This window comes from Mirounga angustirostris, unplaced genomic scaffold, assembly GCF_029215605.1.
Source record: "Mirounga angustirostris isolate CCGP_5_RB_7025 unplaced genomic scaffold, mMirAng1.0.hap1 SCAF_6, whole genome shotgun sequence".
Taxonomy (NCBI): Eukaryota; Metazoa; Chordata; class Mammalia; order Carnivora; family Phocidae; genus Mirounga; species Mirounga angustirostris.
Genome location: NW_026991714.1, coordinates 59,128,172 through 59,143,269, shown reverse-complemented (window position 1 = coordinate 59,143,269; position 15,098 = coordinate 59,128,172). Strand labels below are relative to the sequence as shown.

The 15,098-nt window shown below is 46.7% G+C and overlaps 1 protein-coding gene across 4 annotated transcripts in view; it reads right to left on the bottom strand.

Moving 5' to 3' along the window:
- Window positions 1-15,098, bottom strand: part of ILDR2 (immunoglobulin like domain containing receptor 2) — a 60,882-nt gene that overhangs the window by 8,888 nt on the left and 36,896 nt on the right. For 3 of the 4 annotated variants that reach the window (XM_045877546.3, XM_045877547.3, XM_064594385.1), the window contains 4 exons: window positions 13,539-13,685; window positions 12,246-12,422; window positions 4,123-4,236; window positions 126-336 (listed from right to left, as the gene is read on the bottom strand). In XM_045877546.3, the coding sequence (XP_045733502.1) occupies window positions 126-336; window positions 4,123-4,236; window positions 12,246-12,422; window positions 13,539-13,685 (649 nt within the window). The remainder of the gene's footprint in view (window positions 1-125; window positions 337-4,122; window positions 4,237-12,245; window positions 12,423-13,538; window positions 13,686-15,098) is intronic. The other variant, XM_045877548.3, reaches the window with a different exon arrangement.

Genomic DNA, 15,098 nt, shown 5'->3' with positions numbered 1-15,098 from the left:
CAACCTAGAATGGGAGACAGAGATGCTATCAGAAAACAGTCTCAGAGCCACCCTGCCTTCCAGTTCCAGCCCCTTCATCCCCAGCACCAGAACTGCAGCCCCGACGCAGCCATCTTCACCCCTACCTGAAGCTCTCCCGGTCGTCTTTGTTATACTCCATGGCTGAGGGCCCCCGGCTTGCCCCACTGCTGCCCCCCATGACACCTGACCAGTAGTCAGGATTGCTCTCCAAGTCCCCAGACACAGGGAACTGCTTGCTTCTCATCTGGTGGTAGGCCTGGCGGAAGTTGCTGTCCTCCTCATGCAGGGAGCTGAGTTCAGAGATGGTGTTGTTATCTGCAGGGACAAAACCAGGCATGACAGAGCTTTCTGCATACTAGGGTGGGAACTCTGTTAAGGGCTGAGACCAAGGCTACCTCCCCAAGGCTTCAAGCCTGTTCCAGTTTGGTTGTAGACCTGAACTAATGGGGTTTGTGTTCTTAGCTCAGCAGGAACTGGCTCCATCCAGAAGCCCACTGGCTTAGAGAGGGGGAGGCTTCCTACATGCTCTGTTCTTAGAATAGGAAAACAATTGTTATTGTTCCATCCAAGGCATGTTTCCCAGAACTTGGGCTCTTTGCAGCTGGTTTCCTCCTAGGGCATCGTCATCCTTGTTCCAATGTTTTTCTTCTTCTTGTATAATTCTGTGAAAGCCATGATGATCCCAGGCAGGTTGAGCCAAAAGGGGCAAAAAGAGAAGAGAAGCCACAGTTCACAAAAAAATCTCCCTTACTGTTGACCGCGTCCCAAGATGGGCCTTCAGAACCAGTACAGCCCCATGCCTTAGAGGAACCCCATTTCAGCCTCCTTCAGCTGTGCCCTTCACCACAGAGCACAGTCCACAGGGGCAAGGGGACTGCACACCTAGTATCCAATCATCCCCTTTCTGGATGCTCATCCAGGAACATGGACTATCCTTCCCAATTGGTACCAAGTCCATTTCCAGGGCCTACAAAGACTTCTTTGCCTCCTAAAAAATATTCCAGGTGTATGTGGCCATGGGTGGCTAGGATAGCTGGGCAGAGGTGTGGTAAGAAAAGAGGGGCGGCTGCACTTAACGGCCTGTTGGCCTCCCCTTGTACTCTTCCTACAAGGCGGTGGGGGGATGGTCACAGTTTTCTCATTTCCTAAAGTGGCTTAAGTAGCATTTTGCAAAAGCACTTATGAACAAGACAAGAATCAGTCTAGAAAGAAAGAAAGAAAGAAAGAAAAAAAAAAACCCAACCATTTGTTTACAGAACTTTGAAATGGATTGAATATCATTTTACTGAAAAAACACATTTAGTGATTCTATTTGCAATGCAACTGGATCCATTTGTTTTCTAAAATCCTTTGGTTAGAACTTCAAAATATTATCAAAATCAACATTTACAAGGTGTAAGGTTTGGCTGTTGAGTAAAAGGTAAGCCAAGATAGGATGTGGACAGCACAAATAGGTGTCTCAGGTTCCCCTCTACTTCTCTTCCTTATCCCCAAGAGTTCTTGGAGGAGCACTCCCACCCACCAAGGAAAGGAAGGGCCTCCGCTCCCTCCCCCTGTTGCATAAACACAGCCTCCTTGTCCTATTTTACCAGGTCTGGGCTTCCTGCGAATGCCATTCATCTTGGACATGCAGTCAGTTGGTTTTGAATTATAATCTAATTTTTAAGCCTTTTCCTCCTTCTAAGGAGAATGGACTAGTAAGTGTCCATCTGAAAGGAAAATAACTCAGATACTACTGATCAATAAAATCTAGAACCTTCTTTTTCTCATGATCCCAGTGAATTCTAATCCCCTGGGAACAGTACAGAAGGGAACTTTAAAAGGCAGCAAGTGAAACTATTGGAAAATCCCATTGTTGACTCAGAACTTTCCTTAAACTTCAGGGAATAATGGATCTTTTCCGTTTCTCCACATAGTGAGGGCTATCTCAGTTTCGCCATTCATAGTGACGGACTGCCTAGGTTGTATGCTGCCGTAACATTTCTGCCACGTTGAACATAAACATCAACATCCCTGCTTCACAAACACCTCATAATGTAACTCTGGGACCAGGCAAACTTTTTCTGTATGGGGCCAGATAGTAAATATTTTAGGCTTTGCAAGCCATACTGTTACAATTATTCAACTCTGCCATTGCAGTGCGACAACGTATAAGTGAACTGGGCTGGCTCTGTTCCAGTACAAACTATTTCCAAAAACAGGAGGTGGAACGTATTTGCCCTGGGAGCTGTAGTCTGCAAGATCATTGCACTGGGCTTCTGGACTAAAAATATCCCAAGAGCAACCCTCTACCTACAAGGGGCAAGGAAAGTGAGGATCTTACTCGCAAATCTCGCAAATTCTTGAACCTGAAATTCCCAGTTCTTACAGAATCTTGTCACAACCTGAAACCATGAGATACATTTTACAATGAGATCTTCTAGACTGCCCCATGGCCCTGATCCACCCCAGGGTTTACTCCGCTCTTCAGAAAGAGAGCCTCGCAAAGTCAAGTGAACTGTATTCCTACTTCATCTCTATGCAATTATTGTAATGTCAACCTGCAGGTTCCAGGAGATCTTGGTTCCAGTTCTGACTCCGGCACCTAAGGTGCCAACACTGGGTACTTTCTTCCTTCTCTGCTTCCTTTCCTCCTCTGAAAAATGGGAGAGGTGGAGTGAACCACCTCAATCTCTTCTCTTGCAACATACTAAAGTCCTCGGAGGTAGAAGGCTGTGATCTCTCAACAGAAACAGCTGCTGCAGCCATGGAGCCATCCAGTTTGCTCAAAAACATTTTGTGTAAAGAGGACAGGACTGGGAATCAGAAGAGCTGGGTTCTAATCCCAGTCCGGTCACTCCAACCCTCTGGGTTTCTGTTTCCTCACCTGTACACTGTGAAGAAAGACCTCGGCCATCGCTAAGGTCCCCTTGGGTGCTCAGATGCCATTACCATCTGACCAGCCAGTCTCCAGAGACCATTTTAATCCAGGTAGACAGGAGACATCACCTAAATCAGGATCCATCCTTTAGTTTTAACCCCAGTTTTTTACTCTTTCTCTGAGCTGAGAGATTCACAGATTTCCTCCCTAGGCGCCTTCTCCTGGATCGCTATCTCTGTCCCCTTACAGGGCTCCATGACAACACATTACAACTAACTTGTCAAATGCAGTGACATCTACATTCCTGACATTCCAATCTGGAGATGGTCTTTTTATAGCCGGTGCGGTGGGAGGATGCAGCAATGGATGCAGCTCAGACAGGATGAATTTAGCATTGCAGACTGGGAGGAATATGTTGTCCTTAATCTGAATAAAGCACCTCTAGTCTGGGACTGTTTCCCCAACAATTCCATCAAGCCTCTCCTCAGCTTCCACGGTGCGGTGCGGAGGGTTCAGAGAGAGAGAGAGATGTTGTGACCTCACTACCGGGCCTGCCAGGACCCTCCAATGACTAGCCCGTCCATGTCAGACCTGCCCCGCGCTGTCTCTTCGTAGATGGTCATTCAGAATCCACCCCAAGTAATGAGCTGTGTCAGCTGCAGGGTGTCCAGGGGCTGTGAGTGAAGGCTGGGGCCCTGCCACCTACAAACTCAGTAATCTAAAAGTTCTTTTGACAAGAGGGGCAGCCTCTTCGCTGGCCCTTCAATCTCTGCTGTTGGGCATCTCAGAGGGAACACAGGCCTCTTTTTTGTAGACTCCTTGGGCAGACTTGTCCTTCTACTTCACTGAGGCCTCCATGTAGCAAGTCGGCAGCTGGACTGCTGTCCAATGGTAGGGGTTTTCACTTTGGAAAAAAACTCACATCTTTAGTCATTATTTTGAATGTATTTTAAAGAGAGTAGTAGGGAAGGACTCTGAATAAAACATTTCTAAGCCCAGGACTGCCTAGGCCCAGCAATGCCCCGTGGTAAGAAACAGCATTAAGCCAAGGTGGTACACACCGGGAGCCCTTTTTCTCCCTTCTGTGTACTTGGAGCTACTTTCTTCAGGACACCACCAGCACCCCTGCTAGTTCTAAGCCCTGAGAGCTCAGGGCTGCCCAAGTTTGGTAACCCCCCAATCCCCTTTAGCCATGAACGCCTGCATGATGCACAGATCACATAGAACCAAGAGACGCTCACATCTGCCTCTCATCCTTCTGGCTGGATCAAATTGAGCCAGTTCCTTCTCAACGTAGTACAGGACCTTCATGGAGTCTCTCTCTTTGTCGGCTTGAATCCGGTAACCTTTGCGAACTGTTGAGAAAAGGACAGGAAGGGGCGCTGAAAAAAGCAGGAGGGGGCCTCCCTTTATTTTTACCAAGTAAAACACATAGTTCTTGCTTATAACAACTCTTTTTGAAATCGCCAGAAAGAATCATCTATATTTATACTTATGAAACCATACCTGCGATCCCTTTTATCAGATGGTGCCCCTGGAATGGAGGAACAGCAGGTAAACAACAAAGTTCTATTACAGTACATTTTGGGTCATTTGTTAACTTCTGCTTCCTACTTGCTGACCTCCTGTAGCTCCACTTAAAGCTCACGGAAGCATACTCACACTAAACAGACAGTTTTTTAGACTGAGGACACAGATGACTCTGTACCATCTGAGGATCATGTCTTCACTTGGTGGGAGAACGTGAAAATAAAACAGACACCCAGACATCAGGGACCCTGATGAAGGTGGCCCGAAAGCCTCTAGTTTCACAGGAGATGATGCAAAAATTCCACAACAGGGTGGTGCATGGGAGCCAGTATGATAGACTAAAGATGCATTAGTGCAAAATAAGGTGCAAAACACATGGATTGCTAATTATGGTTCCATTTTATTTCTTTGACATTTCCCTTTCAGGAAAGGGAATACCATATTCTAGGCATGATTAATTCAACCTGCTGCTATGTGGTTACAAGCAGGTGTTGTTTTGGGGGCTTAATAAAAAACAAAACTAAAGCATGAGAGATAATACCATCTCCTACGTTCCCATCACTCATACTGTCAGGAACAAAAGCTGTTTAAGCCCCACATCACTTAGTATCAGTCAAGGCCAATACCAGCCCCAAGGGTGATCAGACACAGGCAAGTGTAATGTTCACAAATACGAGAAACAAGAGAGAAAGAAGGACCCAGTGGAATGGGGACAGAACAAATGGTAAGAGACAACACCCATCGTGCACTGCAAATGTGCTAGGTACTTTGCTAAATGCTTTATATGGACATCTGTTCCTCACCACCCCTAATGAAGTTACTATTAGCCTCAATTTATGGTTGAGAAAATTTTGGTTCAGAGAGGTTTCATAACTTACTCAAGAATAACTGGTGGCCCTGGGGCTAGAACTACGTAATCTGACTGAAACCTCTCTGGAGCCCAGAAGTAGAGGTGGTAAGGAAAGACAGAAGAGGAAGACAAGAAAGCCCAGAGTAGGAAATGCTCGTAGGTGGGCCAAGGGCGGTATGATCTGAGGCACAGTCCTATCAGTCCTATCTTCTGGCCAGTCAGGACTATACAATGGGATGGAAGCAAGTAACCCAACTCCCAACATTCTCGGTTCCCAAAGTAGGGCAAATACCGTAAAGAAACCACATGGCCGCCTGCGCCTCCCGAGGAGACTCGGCTTTCTGCTCTCTGGTCATGTCACCCTGGCTGCGGACAAAGTCCCGCACACAAACGATGCACATGGAAGATTAAAATACAGTACTGCACAGGACTCCGATCACAGCCCTGGCACTGAAGACTGAAAGGACGCCCCCACACCTGTTTTCAGGTGCACTGATTTTCTATATGAGAACATTCTGGGCCGTTCACATTCACCTCAAATTGTGGAATTACTTAAAAAAATTAATGAATCTCAGCACACGCTTTTAAGTGGCACCTTCTCCTGGAGGTTAGATCCATAATCCTTATGCCGAAGCAATTATTAGTAGGAATGATTTTATTTATCAAGCTACACACTCTTCCATTTCTGCAGAGGCGTTTACAGAGTTGTACAGACAGTTCAATTAAAATGCAATTATCCCACGGAACTGCTATGTCTGTTCTGAGGCAGTTATGTCTGATGGATGAAACACAGGGCTAGGAAGTAGGGAACCAGGGGTTTGTAGGCATGCCACTGGTTTATTGAGGGACCTCAAATGATGACCTAGCAAGGACCCAGTTTTCATGTCCGTAAAATGCAACTAATACTTCCCAACCTTTCTCTTCATAAAGAAGACAAATATAGAAACAAACTAAAAAAAAAAAAAGAAGAAGACAACAAAGACCAAATCATTAGAGTACTTTGAGTTCCTTGTAATTATTAGGGGCAGCTCAAATGACACCACATCCAAAAAGCTTTTTCTGATTCTCATAGCTAGAAAGTTCTATTTCTTCTTTCTCTCTCTCCATATCATTTCTCTCTTATAAATCATTTACTCTGAACTTTTGTTATGACCCTCAATATATTCCAGTTTGTTCCAAATTATTTGTATAAATGTCTAATCTTCCCAAAGATGCTTGAAGGAAAAGAATTATTATTCTACATCCGGGTAAAGCCCAGAACACTGCTTAGTAGGCACTTAATATATGTCTGTTTGAGCTGAACTGGGCCAGTCTGGGGATGGTGGTGAAGTTCATGATTTCTCTGGAAACAGTATTTTCAGTAGAGTTTCCCTCTCTAGACTGTCAACTTCCTGAGGATAAAGACCACTTCTCTCTGTTTATCTCTGCATCCCCGCCCTTAGCCCAGAGCCTGGCACACTGTAGACACTCAAAACATTTGTGTTTGGACGAATGGATGAATGAGTGAATGAATGAATGAATGAATGAATGAATGAATGAATGAATAAACGAACGAACGAACAGAAATCAGGAATAGAAACTCCATTACAAGGGATTACAAAGTAAGACAGAAGCAGCCATGTGGTTGGTTTATTGGGGGGTTTTGACCAGGAAGGGGAGGACTTGAATGGTAGCTTGAGGGAGCAGCAAGGCTTAGGCAAGTTTTGTTGTTATTGCTGATGATTATTTTTTAAAGGAGAAAACTAGCATTTGATAGGCATTAGGGAAGGGGCCTACTCTACCTGAGCTGTGGCTTTATCTGGGTGTTTTTAATATGTGAAGCACTACTACGGTAAACCTTCAGCCATACTGAGATGGGCTGGAGGTGGGGGGTTGCTGTTATGGAACAAGGTACCAGCTCTCCCCTTGTGGCGGGAGGTGGCGGCCACTCTCAGCACCAGGTGGAAACCTCTCGGTGAACTACAACTCAGACTAGAGCTTAGATTGTTTTCTGTGCCATTATAACAAATTATCATCCTCATTAGGAGACCGACTTGATCATGTATGCACAGGTTATCATGTCCCTGAGAAGTTACAGTAACTACTGGCAGCCTCAGATGAGGCTCTCAGTACTGGCATTATACAGAGACTCCACCAGAATTGATACTTTCAACCTTGACTTCTCAGTCGCACCAGCTAATGTCTTCAGAAACCTAAATCCCTCTAATTTGCCAAGAAGGACAGAGGCAAAGTATTGACATTTAGACTTTAGAGGTATCATCATTTGGTTTCAGTAGCTAAAAAGCTAGGCAATTCTCCCAGTAAAAGGTGCTGGGTTTGTTTGTTTTTCGTTTTTTTTGTTTTTTTAATCCGTAATTTGTCTGAAGATCAGAGAACTCTGATATAGGGTGATATTTTAATGAGATGTGTCCTAGACTACTGGCCCGACGTCCAGCACTTTTTGGAAAATGACCTTTTTCCCCCAGGGATATTTCAGTTTAGGGTGGATGGATGATTTATCTTTCTCAAGTTCTGTCCGGTCCAAGTCCTTTGGTTGGTGTGGCTCTTCATACTTCAGCTCCTCTAACTTATTAGCCTTGGCAACTTTGGTTTTAGTGGAGAGGGAATATTGGGATATTCATTCTGATACCAAACTATCACTTCAAAAATTTTTATTGTTAAAGTAATTGAGTGGATACTTTTGACCCAGTTAGCTGAAAATTAACTATTTTTCAGCTAATTTCTCCTTTCCAGCCAAATCTAACTTACACAACTTGCAAAACAAGTCTCTAAAGCAGATACCCATGGCTATCGCCTTGTTTTTCCTGTCCTATCTTAATGAGTTAAGTAAGGCTGTTTATGGATGATGGAACAGCTGCCAGATTCCACCCCCAGGGCGATCGCAGCTCCACTGTGGGAGAAGTGATGCTTAAAATTTGCATATTCTCTGTATACACACAGTAGGCTTATATATAGACACACATCCTTCTTAGTTTTAAAAATGACATTTCAAAACCCTACTTGCCTACTCAATTCTTTTGTAAGAAGGATGAGTGGGGGCCAGGTAGATATGAAAATGGATTAGAGCAAGGCAAGAGAAGCGGTGGGAAGCCGAGGTAGGAGAAAGTTGCATTAATCAAGGAGGAGGATGACGGGAGCAAGGACTAGGATGGTATTATAGAGACAGAGGAAAGTAAACCGATTCAAGGTTATTTTGAGGTGTAATCTGAAGGACTTGGTGACGAACCAGACGAGGGAAGTGAGGAAGAGATAAGGGTGAGGTCCCTGCTTCTGGTTTGGGCTGCTAGGTGGACAACGGTGCCATCCACAGCAATAAGGGAAGTAGGAGTTCGTTTGAAGTCCAAAAACAGCAGATTAATTCAATTTCCTAGAGTTTAAGTTTGAAATGGCTGTGAGATGTCCAGAAGGCAGTCTGATATATGGGACTGAGGAGCAGAGGAGGGGTTGGAGATCATGACTGGGAGTCATGAGCATGAAGAAGATGACTGAGCCATGGGAGTAGGTAAGATTCCCCAGGGAGAGGACCTTGGACAAAACAGGGACACCAACATCCAGGGTGTGTGCAGAGGAAGGATAGCCAGCAAATAGCAAAATAGGTAGGGAAAATGACTACGTAAAGTGCTGAGGAAGGCAAAGAAAGATGAGTGGGGACATAGGTGGTAAATGCTTTCGAGAAGTCAAGGGATGTAAGAATTGAGAAGTATCCATTATATTTAGCAATAGGACAATCTTCACAAGCACTGCTTTTTGGAAGTGATAGCAAGTGGAAGTTAGTCGAGAAGTTGGTGAAGAGCAGAGGAAATGGAGACATGAAAATATTCAAAACACTGAAGGAGTTTGGCTGTGAGAGGAGAAAAGGGACATGGAAGTAACATCAGAGGACTATGAAGGTTTTGCAAATTGTTATATTAAGCATGGTTTGAATGCAGCGAGGAAGGAGTCACTAGAGAAGGAAAGGCTGGTGGTGAGAGCCAATCTCCCGACTGGATGGAGGGTGGATACTCAGTAAAGAGAGAACCTTGACAAAGATGAAGAGGCTGTAACCAGAGCAGGACGGGAGGCGACAGTCTTCTTCTGTTGGAACAGAGATCTCAAATGAAGAGCAGGGGAAGGAATCAGGGTGCCTCTTATCGCTCCCATTTGGTAACCTTGCCTTTTCAACTACCCAGAGGGCTCAAAAGGGTATTGTGTACAAATGTAATCTGAAAAAAATCACTGTTGCTAGATGATTACCCTAAAATCCCTAAAATTAAAGTAGCATATAAATATAAAATAGGCTAAATTTATATCTTTTAAAATCAGCGTTTCTTTACATCTCTAACATGTTTTCAAAAATAAGCTACATGAAACATTGGCTTAAGCCACCTTTTTCTTAAAGGACAAATAGCCAAATGCCACCAGTAAGTCTAGCCATGAGACCACGAGTACAGAAATGTGTCCATTGAGGGGATTATGAAGAATTCCGTCCTGACTCAATGAACCAGATAATGACACCCTGGGCCAGACTAGCTGTGTCCAACACCAGCTGTGCATCCTTCCCTTTTTCCTTGTTAAGAGAAACCCGATTTTGTTCGTTTCCAAGATGGATAGTGTTCTGGCCTAAGAGATGAGTCTTGTATTAATTCAAGCCAATCTGGTATAGAAATGGGCACAAGACACAATTCTTGCCAATAAAACTGCAAGGAGAAGTCTGTTAGAAGGGGAAGGGCTTCTAGAAGAGGTTTCCTCACTCTTGAGAAAAGCAGCACAAGAAAGAAGCATATGCTTTTCTACCTCTGAACGCATTTAGTACCTGGAACTATGGCGGTCATCATAGGATCCTGAGGCGAGCCAGCCCAGAAGGACAGAACAAAAGATGGAAAGGACTAGGTCCTTCAGTGGTGCCACCTGAACTGATCAATTAACCAACCCCAGAGCCATCTTTCCTTGGGATTTCTTGCTATATGAAATAAGAAATGTTCCTATTTTTCAAGCCACTTATTTTTTTTTTTAAGATTTATTTATTTTGAGAAAGAGAGTGTGTGTGCAGGGAGGAGGGGCAGAAGTAGAGGGAAAGAGAGAATCTCAAGCAGACTACACCCCCCAACCCCCGCTGAGTGTGGAGCCCGACATGGGGCTCGATCTCACCACCCTAAGATCATGACCTGAGCCAAAATCAAGAGTTGGATGCTCAACCGACTGAGCCACCCAGGCGCCCCCAAGCCACTTCTAATTGCAGTTGGTTAGTATGGCAGGATAGGGCCAAAATGATGGAATCACAACAAGCAGGAACTAGAAAAAGGTTGAAATCAGGAGAGAGGAAGTATTTGTCATCCTGTGAATAAGAATCTTTTCATTATGAGAATCCGTTTAAAAAAAAAAAGTAAGAGGGAATAGTTCTGGTGGGAAGGATAAAAAGACTGGAGAAAGGGGAAGCTGCAAATAAAATATGAGACAAATTCCATTAATGTCCCCTGGCCCGCACCATCCTTGGGGAAATGAACTGTATTGTCTTTATCTCTCTCATTCCCTGTGTGTCCTTGATCATTAACTTTTACTTCTCAGTCTGTGACTCATTCCCAGGCTCAGACGTCAGAATTCTACTAATAGTTCCAGGGAGAGAAAAAAACACAAATACTAATTAGTCACTGAGGATATCCACTCCTCCACGGTCAAGCACTGACAGTTCATTCAGTGGGCAAGATACTCTTCCCTGCTCCACCGAAAGAAGTCCAGATACCTCCAGGGGACAGATGTCTGTTTTACCAACACTACTGCCTCATCCACACCTAGGAATTTAAAAATCACCTCCTAAAGATACTTCACACACGTCTAACCTTCACTACTCTGTAATCCTGTTCAAATGCCTCTAGGAAAGCTATGTCTGAATGCCCCTCCACCACTCTACCCCTCTGCCCTTGCCAATAACCACGAATTCATCATGCCCTAAAATAACATGGCTAATCTCCATCCAAATAAGCTCTCCTTATCAATTACTTAATTCTGTCTATGATGTGCAGCACTAGACAACTTGGGCTCATCCTGAAGCCTCCCTTTCCTTCATTCCCTAAAGTCGTATTTTGAAGTAGCTCTCAGATTTGCCTACTCATTTCAATTCCCATGGCCTCTATCAAGGCCCAGATACTCTCATAGCCTCTGAATGGCTTCAGTCACATCTCCGCTCAGGATCTCTGATCCAACTCTCTTCCACTACCACTCGCTTTGTCAGCGTGTCACCTCTCCAAGAACTCAGGAACCTTCCTGCAGTGGCTCCCGCTCACTCACGGCACCAAGCCCCAGGCTCTTCTGGGCGGGTTTCAAGGCCTTCCCTAATCTGGATGAGGCTCCACCAAAGCCCTCCACTTTCTTCCGGTCCGCCAAGCTGGAGACTGTCAAACACCCACCCTGTTCTTCCAGCTCCAGGCTCCCACCATGAATCCCTCCTGAGCACCCCCTTCTCTGTTCTCCTGTTCCTTTGCGTTCCTCTAGGCCCAGCTCAAGTCTACCTCTTCCCTGAACCCTCTGTAACTGCTCCAGCTCTTTCTTCTTTGAACTCCCAGTACCACACTCTTTGTAGTATCTAACTGTCCTAATAAAAATCCATTCTCTCTCCCTGGCTGGGCCACACTGCTTCCTATGCAAACCATGTCCTATACCTCTTAATGTTCCTCACAGTGCCTGTTACAGTCCTGAACACTAGATAGGGATGAGATAACTACTTATTAACTGGATGATCAACATTCAAGGGGTACCTTGCCTCTTTTCCTTATCACTTTAGTTATTGAGGAGCCTGGGAAGAGAGCAGGGACAGCTACATCCTGCAGTCCTTGGAAAGCCCGACATGCACTCCAGATGATATCTGATACAGCTGGAGGGATCCCATTTCTGGAATGGAGATCATCATTTTCCAAGGAAGAATCATGGAGCTGATGGTTCCTATCAGTAAGGAGCCAGAGTGGAAGCCAGAGAGGAGCATGGGGCCGGGCGGTCTGGAACTACATTTACCACTGCGGCTTCCTCCAGTGGAGTCACTTGGTGCCAGGGGAGGTGGATGCGGCTTGTCCATCAGCATGCCAGATGAGGGGGCTCCTCCCAAGGGGACAGAGGGGATGGAGTAAGGGCCGGGGACACCGGAGACAGAGGGAGGGTACCCAGCCTTTGCTGCTTTCCCTGCTTCGTACACTGTGGAGGGAGATGAAGAGCAAAAGAGATTATATTATCGTCCCACCCTCCACAACCCTCACACCAAAACTGCCTGAGGATGCGCTTAAGGGGGCGCCTGGATGTGTGCATGCACGCATGCATGTGTGCGTGCGTGTTCGCCTAGGCCTGAACTGATTCGGCAGAACCGCTCTCCCCCGCTCCCTTGGGCTCCTCCAGCTCCACCGAAAGGCGACGACGTAAGGAATTACAGTGTTTAGCAGCCGGCAACGGAGCGATGATGCAGCACTAGGAGCTGTCATGGCGGCCTCCGCAGTGACCCCAGCAGCCCACTCTTAACCACACTGTCTGTAGGCTGCCTCAGTCCCTCTGGAGGAAGCCTAGCCGCAGGCCACCCGGGGCTGCTTCCAGGAGGATCCTACACCTCTTCTAGAGAGGCAAGGCAGGCAATGAGCTTGCACGTGGCTCTGCTCTGTGATCTCAAAGGCAGAGCAAATAACCTGACTCCTCCTGGAAACTGCTTTATTCCCAAGGACACTGAAGAGACATGTATGTCTTCCTCCTTCAGGATGTATTTGGTTCCTGGCAGGGGGGCCCAACTTAGTGGCTGCACGGGCTCGGCCGGTAAGGCGCCACTGTGAATCCCCAGATGAGGACCAGTCCCCCGGTGGACCATTTTGTCACGGGAATAAACAAAACTCATCCATGGCCGGATGGGATGCCAAGGCTGCCGTCTGCACACTCTGCTTGTAAAAAGAGGAGTTCTCTGCATTTGAGAGGCCCGAGCGGGGGAGGTTTCCTCCAGCCTGCAGGCCTGCAGGGAGGGCAAAAGCCTTACCCACAACCTGACCATCTGGAACCTGCCCTTCCTTTCATCGGCAGTGCCGATGAGAAATGCAAATGCAGGGGTGAGTGGTATGGGTAAAAAGTAGGGAGAAGTGCATGCAGGCGAGAAGGCAAACAAGAATGGCCATCTCGGGGAGCCAGGGGCCCCCAGCAGAGCGGTGAGCCTGGAACAACCAACTTTTACGGTGGAAGGACAGGAGGTGGAGAAGGGGCTCGGGGCACACAGCTGTCTGATGGAGAGGTGACCTCCCCTGTGATCACTGTGTCTCCCGCACGGGCCACTTTACTCACAGGCCTGAGGGCAGCAGCAGGAATGTGGACAACACGGGCAGCGGACGTAGCAACAGCAGCTGTGCGGACAGCACTGGCACCAGCAGATCCCCACCAGGACGAAGAAGAGGAAGACTCCCAGGATCACCAGGCCAACAAACACCCACTCTGGAAGGACGCACAGAGAAACCCACGCTTGAGGTGGCCCACCGCCGGGACAGGCCCACGCTCATCGCTGTCTCCTGTCAGAGCGGTGGGGCGGGGGACCTGGGGCAGTAAGCATCTCATGACAGGGCACAGAGCCCCCCAGCTCAGGAGGAGGTCGAGAGTGAGAAGTGACTCAACACGGCGGGGGTATGGAGAAGAGGAAAGAAGGTTGCCTAGGGTCATACTGAGCACATGGAATGACCAGCACAAGGTGGTGGGGGAGTTTCAGGGCCCCCTCCCGGGGAAAGGGTTTACCACATCAACTGTAGTGTCAGAACGAGTATGGGGCCAGAGCAGAAACACTCCTGGCTGGGGAGAGGAGGAATCTTGCCGGCTGAGCTATGAAGTGCTGGGTTCTGCGAATATGTTTGTGGTCAGGTTATTCTTACCCATAACAGTGGGGGTCCTGAGAAAAAGTTCGCCGTGTCACATGATCTAAATCAGAACATATTCAGGTGGTCCGGGTCTCCTACGTATTCATCGACCTTCCCTGCTGACCAAACCCCTCCCCCGCCCCATAACACCAGCATCAAGGCTGAGATCCAAACCTTTTGCTTTTATCTGTGGAACAAACCCGGGCTAGAGAAAACTGGACACAAAGACTCAGGGAGAGAATATGCTGTCCGCAGGCCCCAGGAGTGGCTTGGTTTGATGGCACTCGGGGAGACCATGCTAAACAGCCAGCATAGCCGGCTCAGACGGCTCAGGGCTCTGACAACCTCACCGGCTGTTTGTTACCTTCTGCTCTTTTCACACCTCTTCCAGAGGCCGAACACAAATTCTACCTCATGTGCTCATCCACAAGATTCGAGAAAGGAAACAAATTCCATTTGGCTTACATAAAAATGACTGTGACCCTCGAGTGACTTTACGTCATGTTTTCGGGACTTGGCTATAGGACCCAGCTTCCCCCTAGAGGCCTGGGACAGACTGGAGTGAGCCAGGATTTCAAAGCCCAAAGATTAAAGTGATTCGTTCTGATTGAAAGCCACCTACCAGAAGTCCCTTCACAGTGAACTTCAAGTACATAATGTTTTGCTTGAATTTTGGTTATTAAATCTTCCTTCAATTAAATGGACATTCAGGGGGCGCCTGGGTGGCTCAGTTGGTTAAGCGACTGCCTTCGGCTCAGGTCATGATCCTGGAGTCCCACGATCGAGTCCCGCATCGGGCTCCCTGCTCGGCAGGGAGTCTGCTTCTCCCTCTGACCCTCCTCCCTCTCATGTGCTCTCTCTCATTCTCTCTCAAATAAATAAATAAAATCTTTAAAAAAAATAAATAAATAAATGGACATTCAGTTGGAGCTTGAAAATATGGTATTTTTGTTATATAAAGGGCTTTATGTTAATGTTAAAATTATCTGACCTTTGTTTA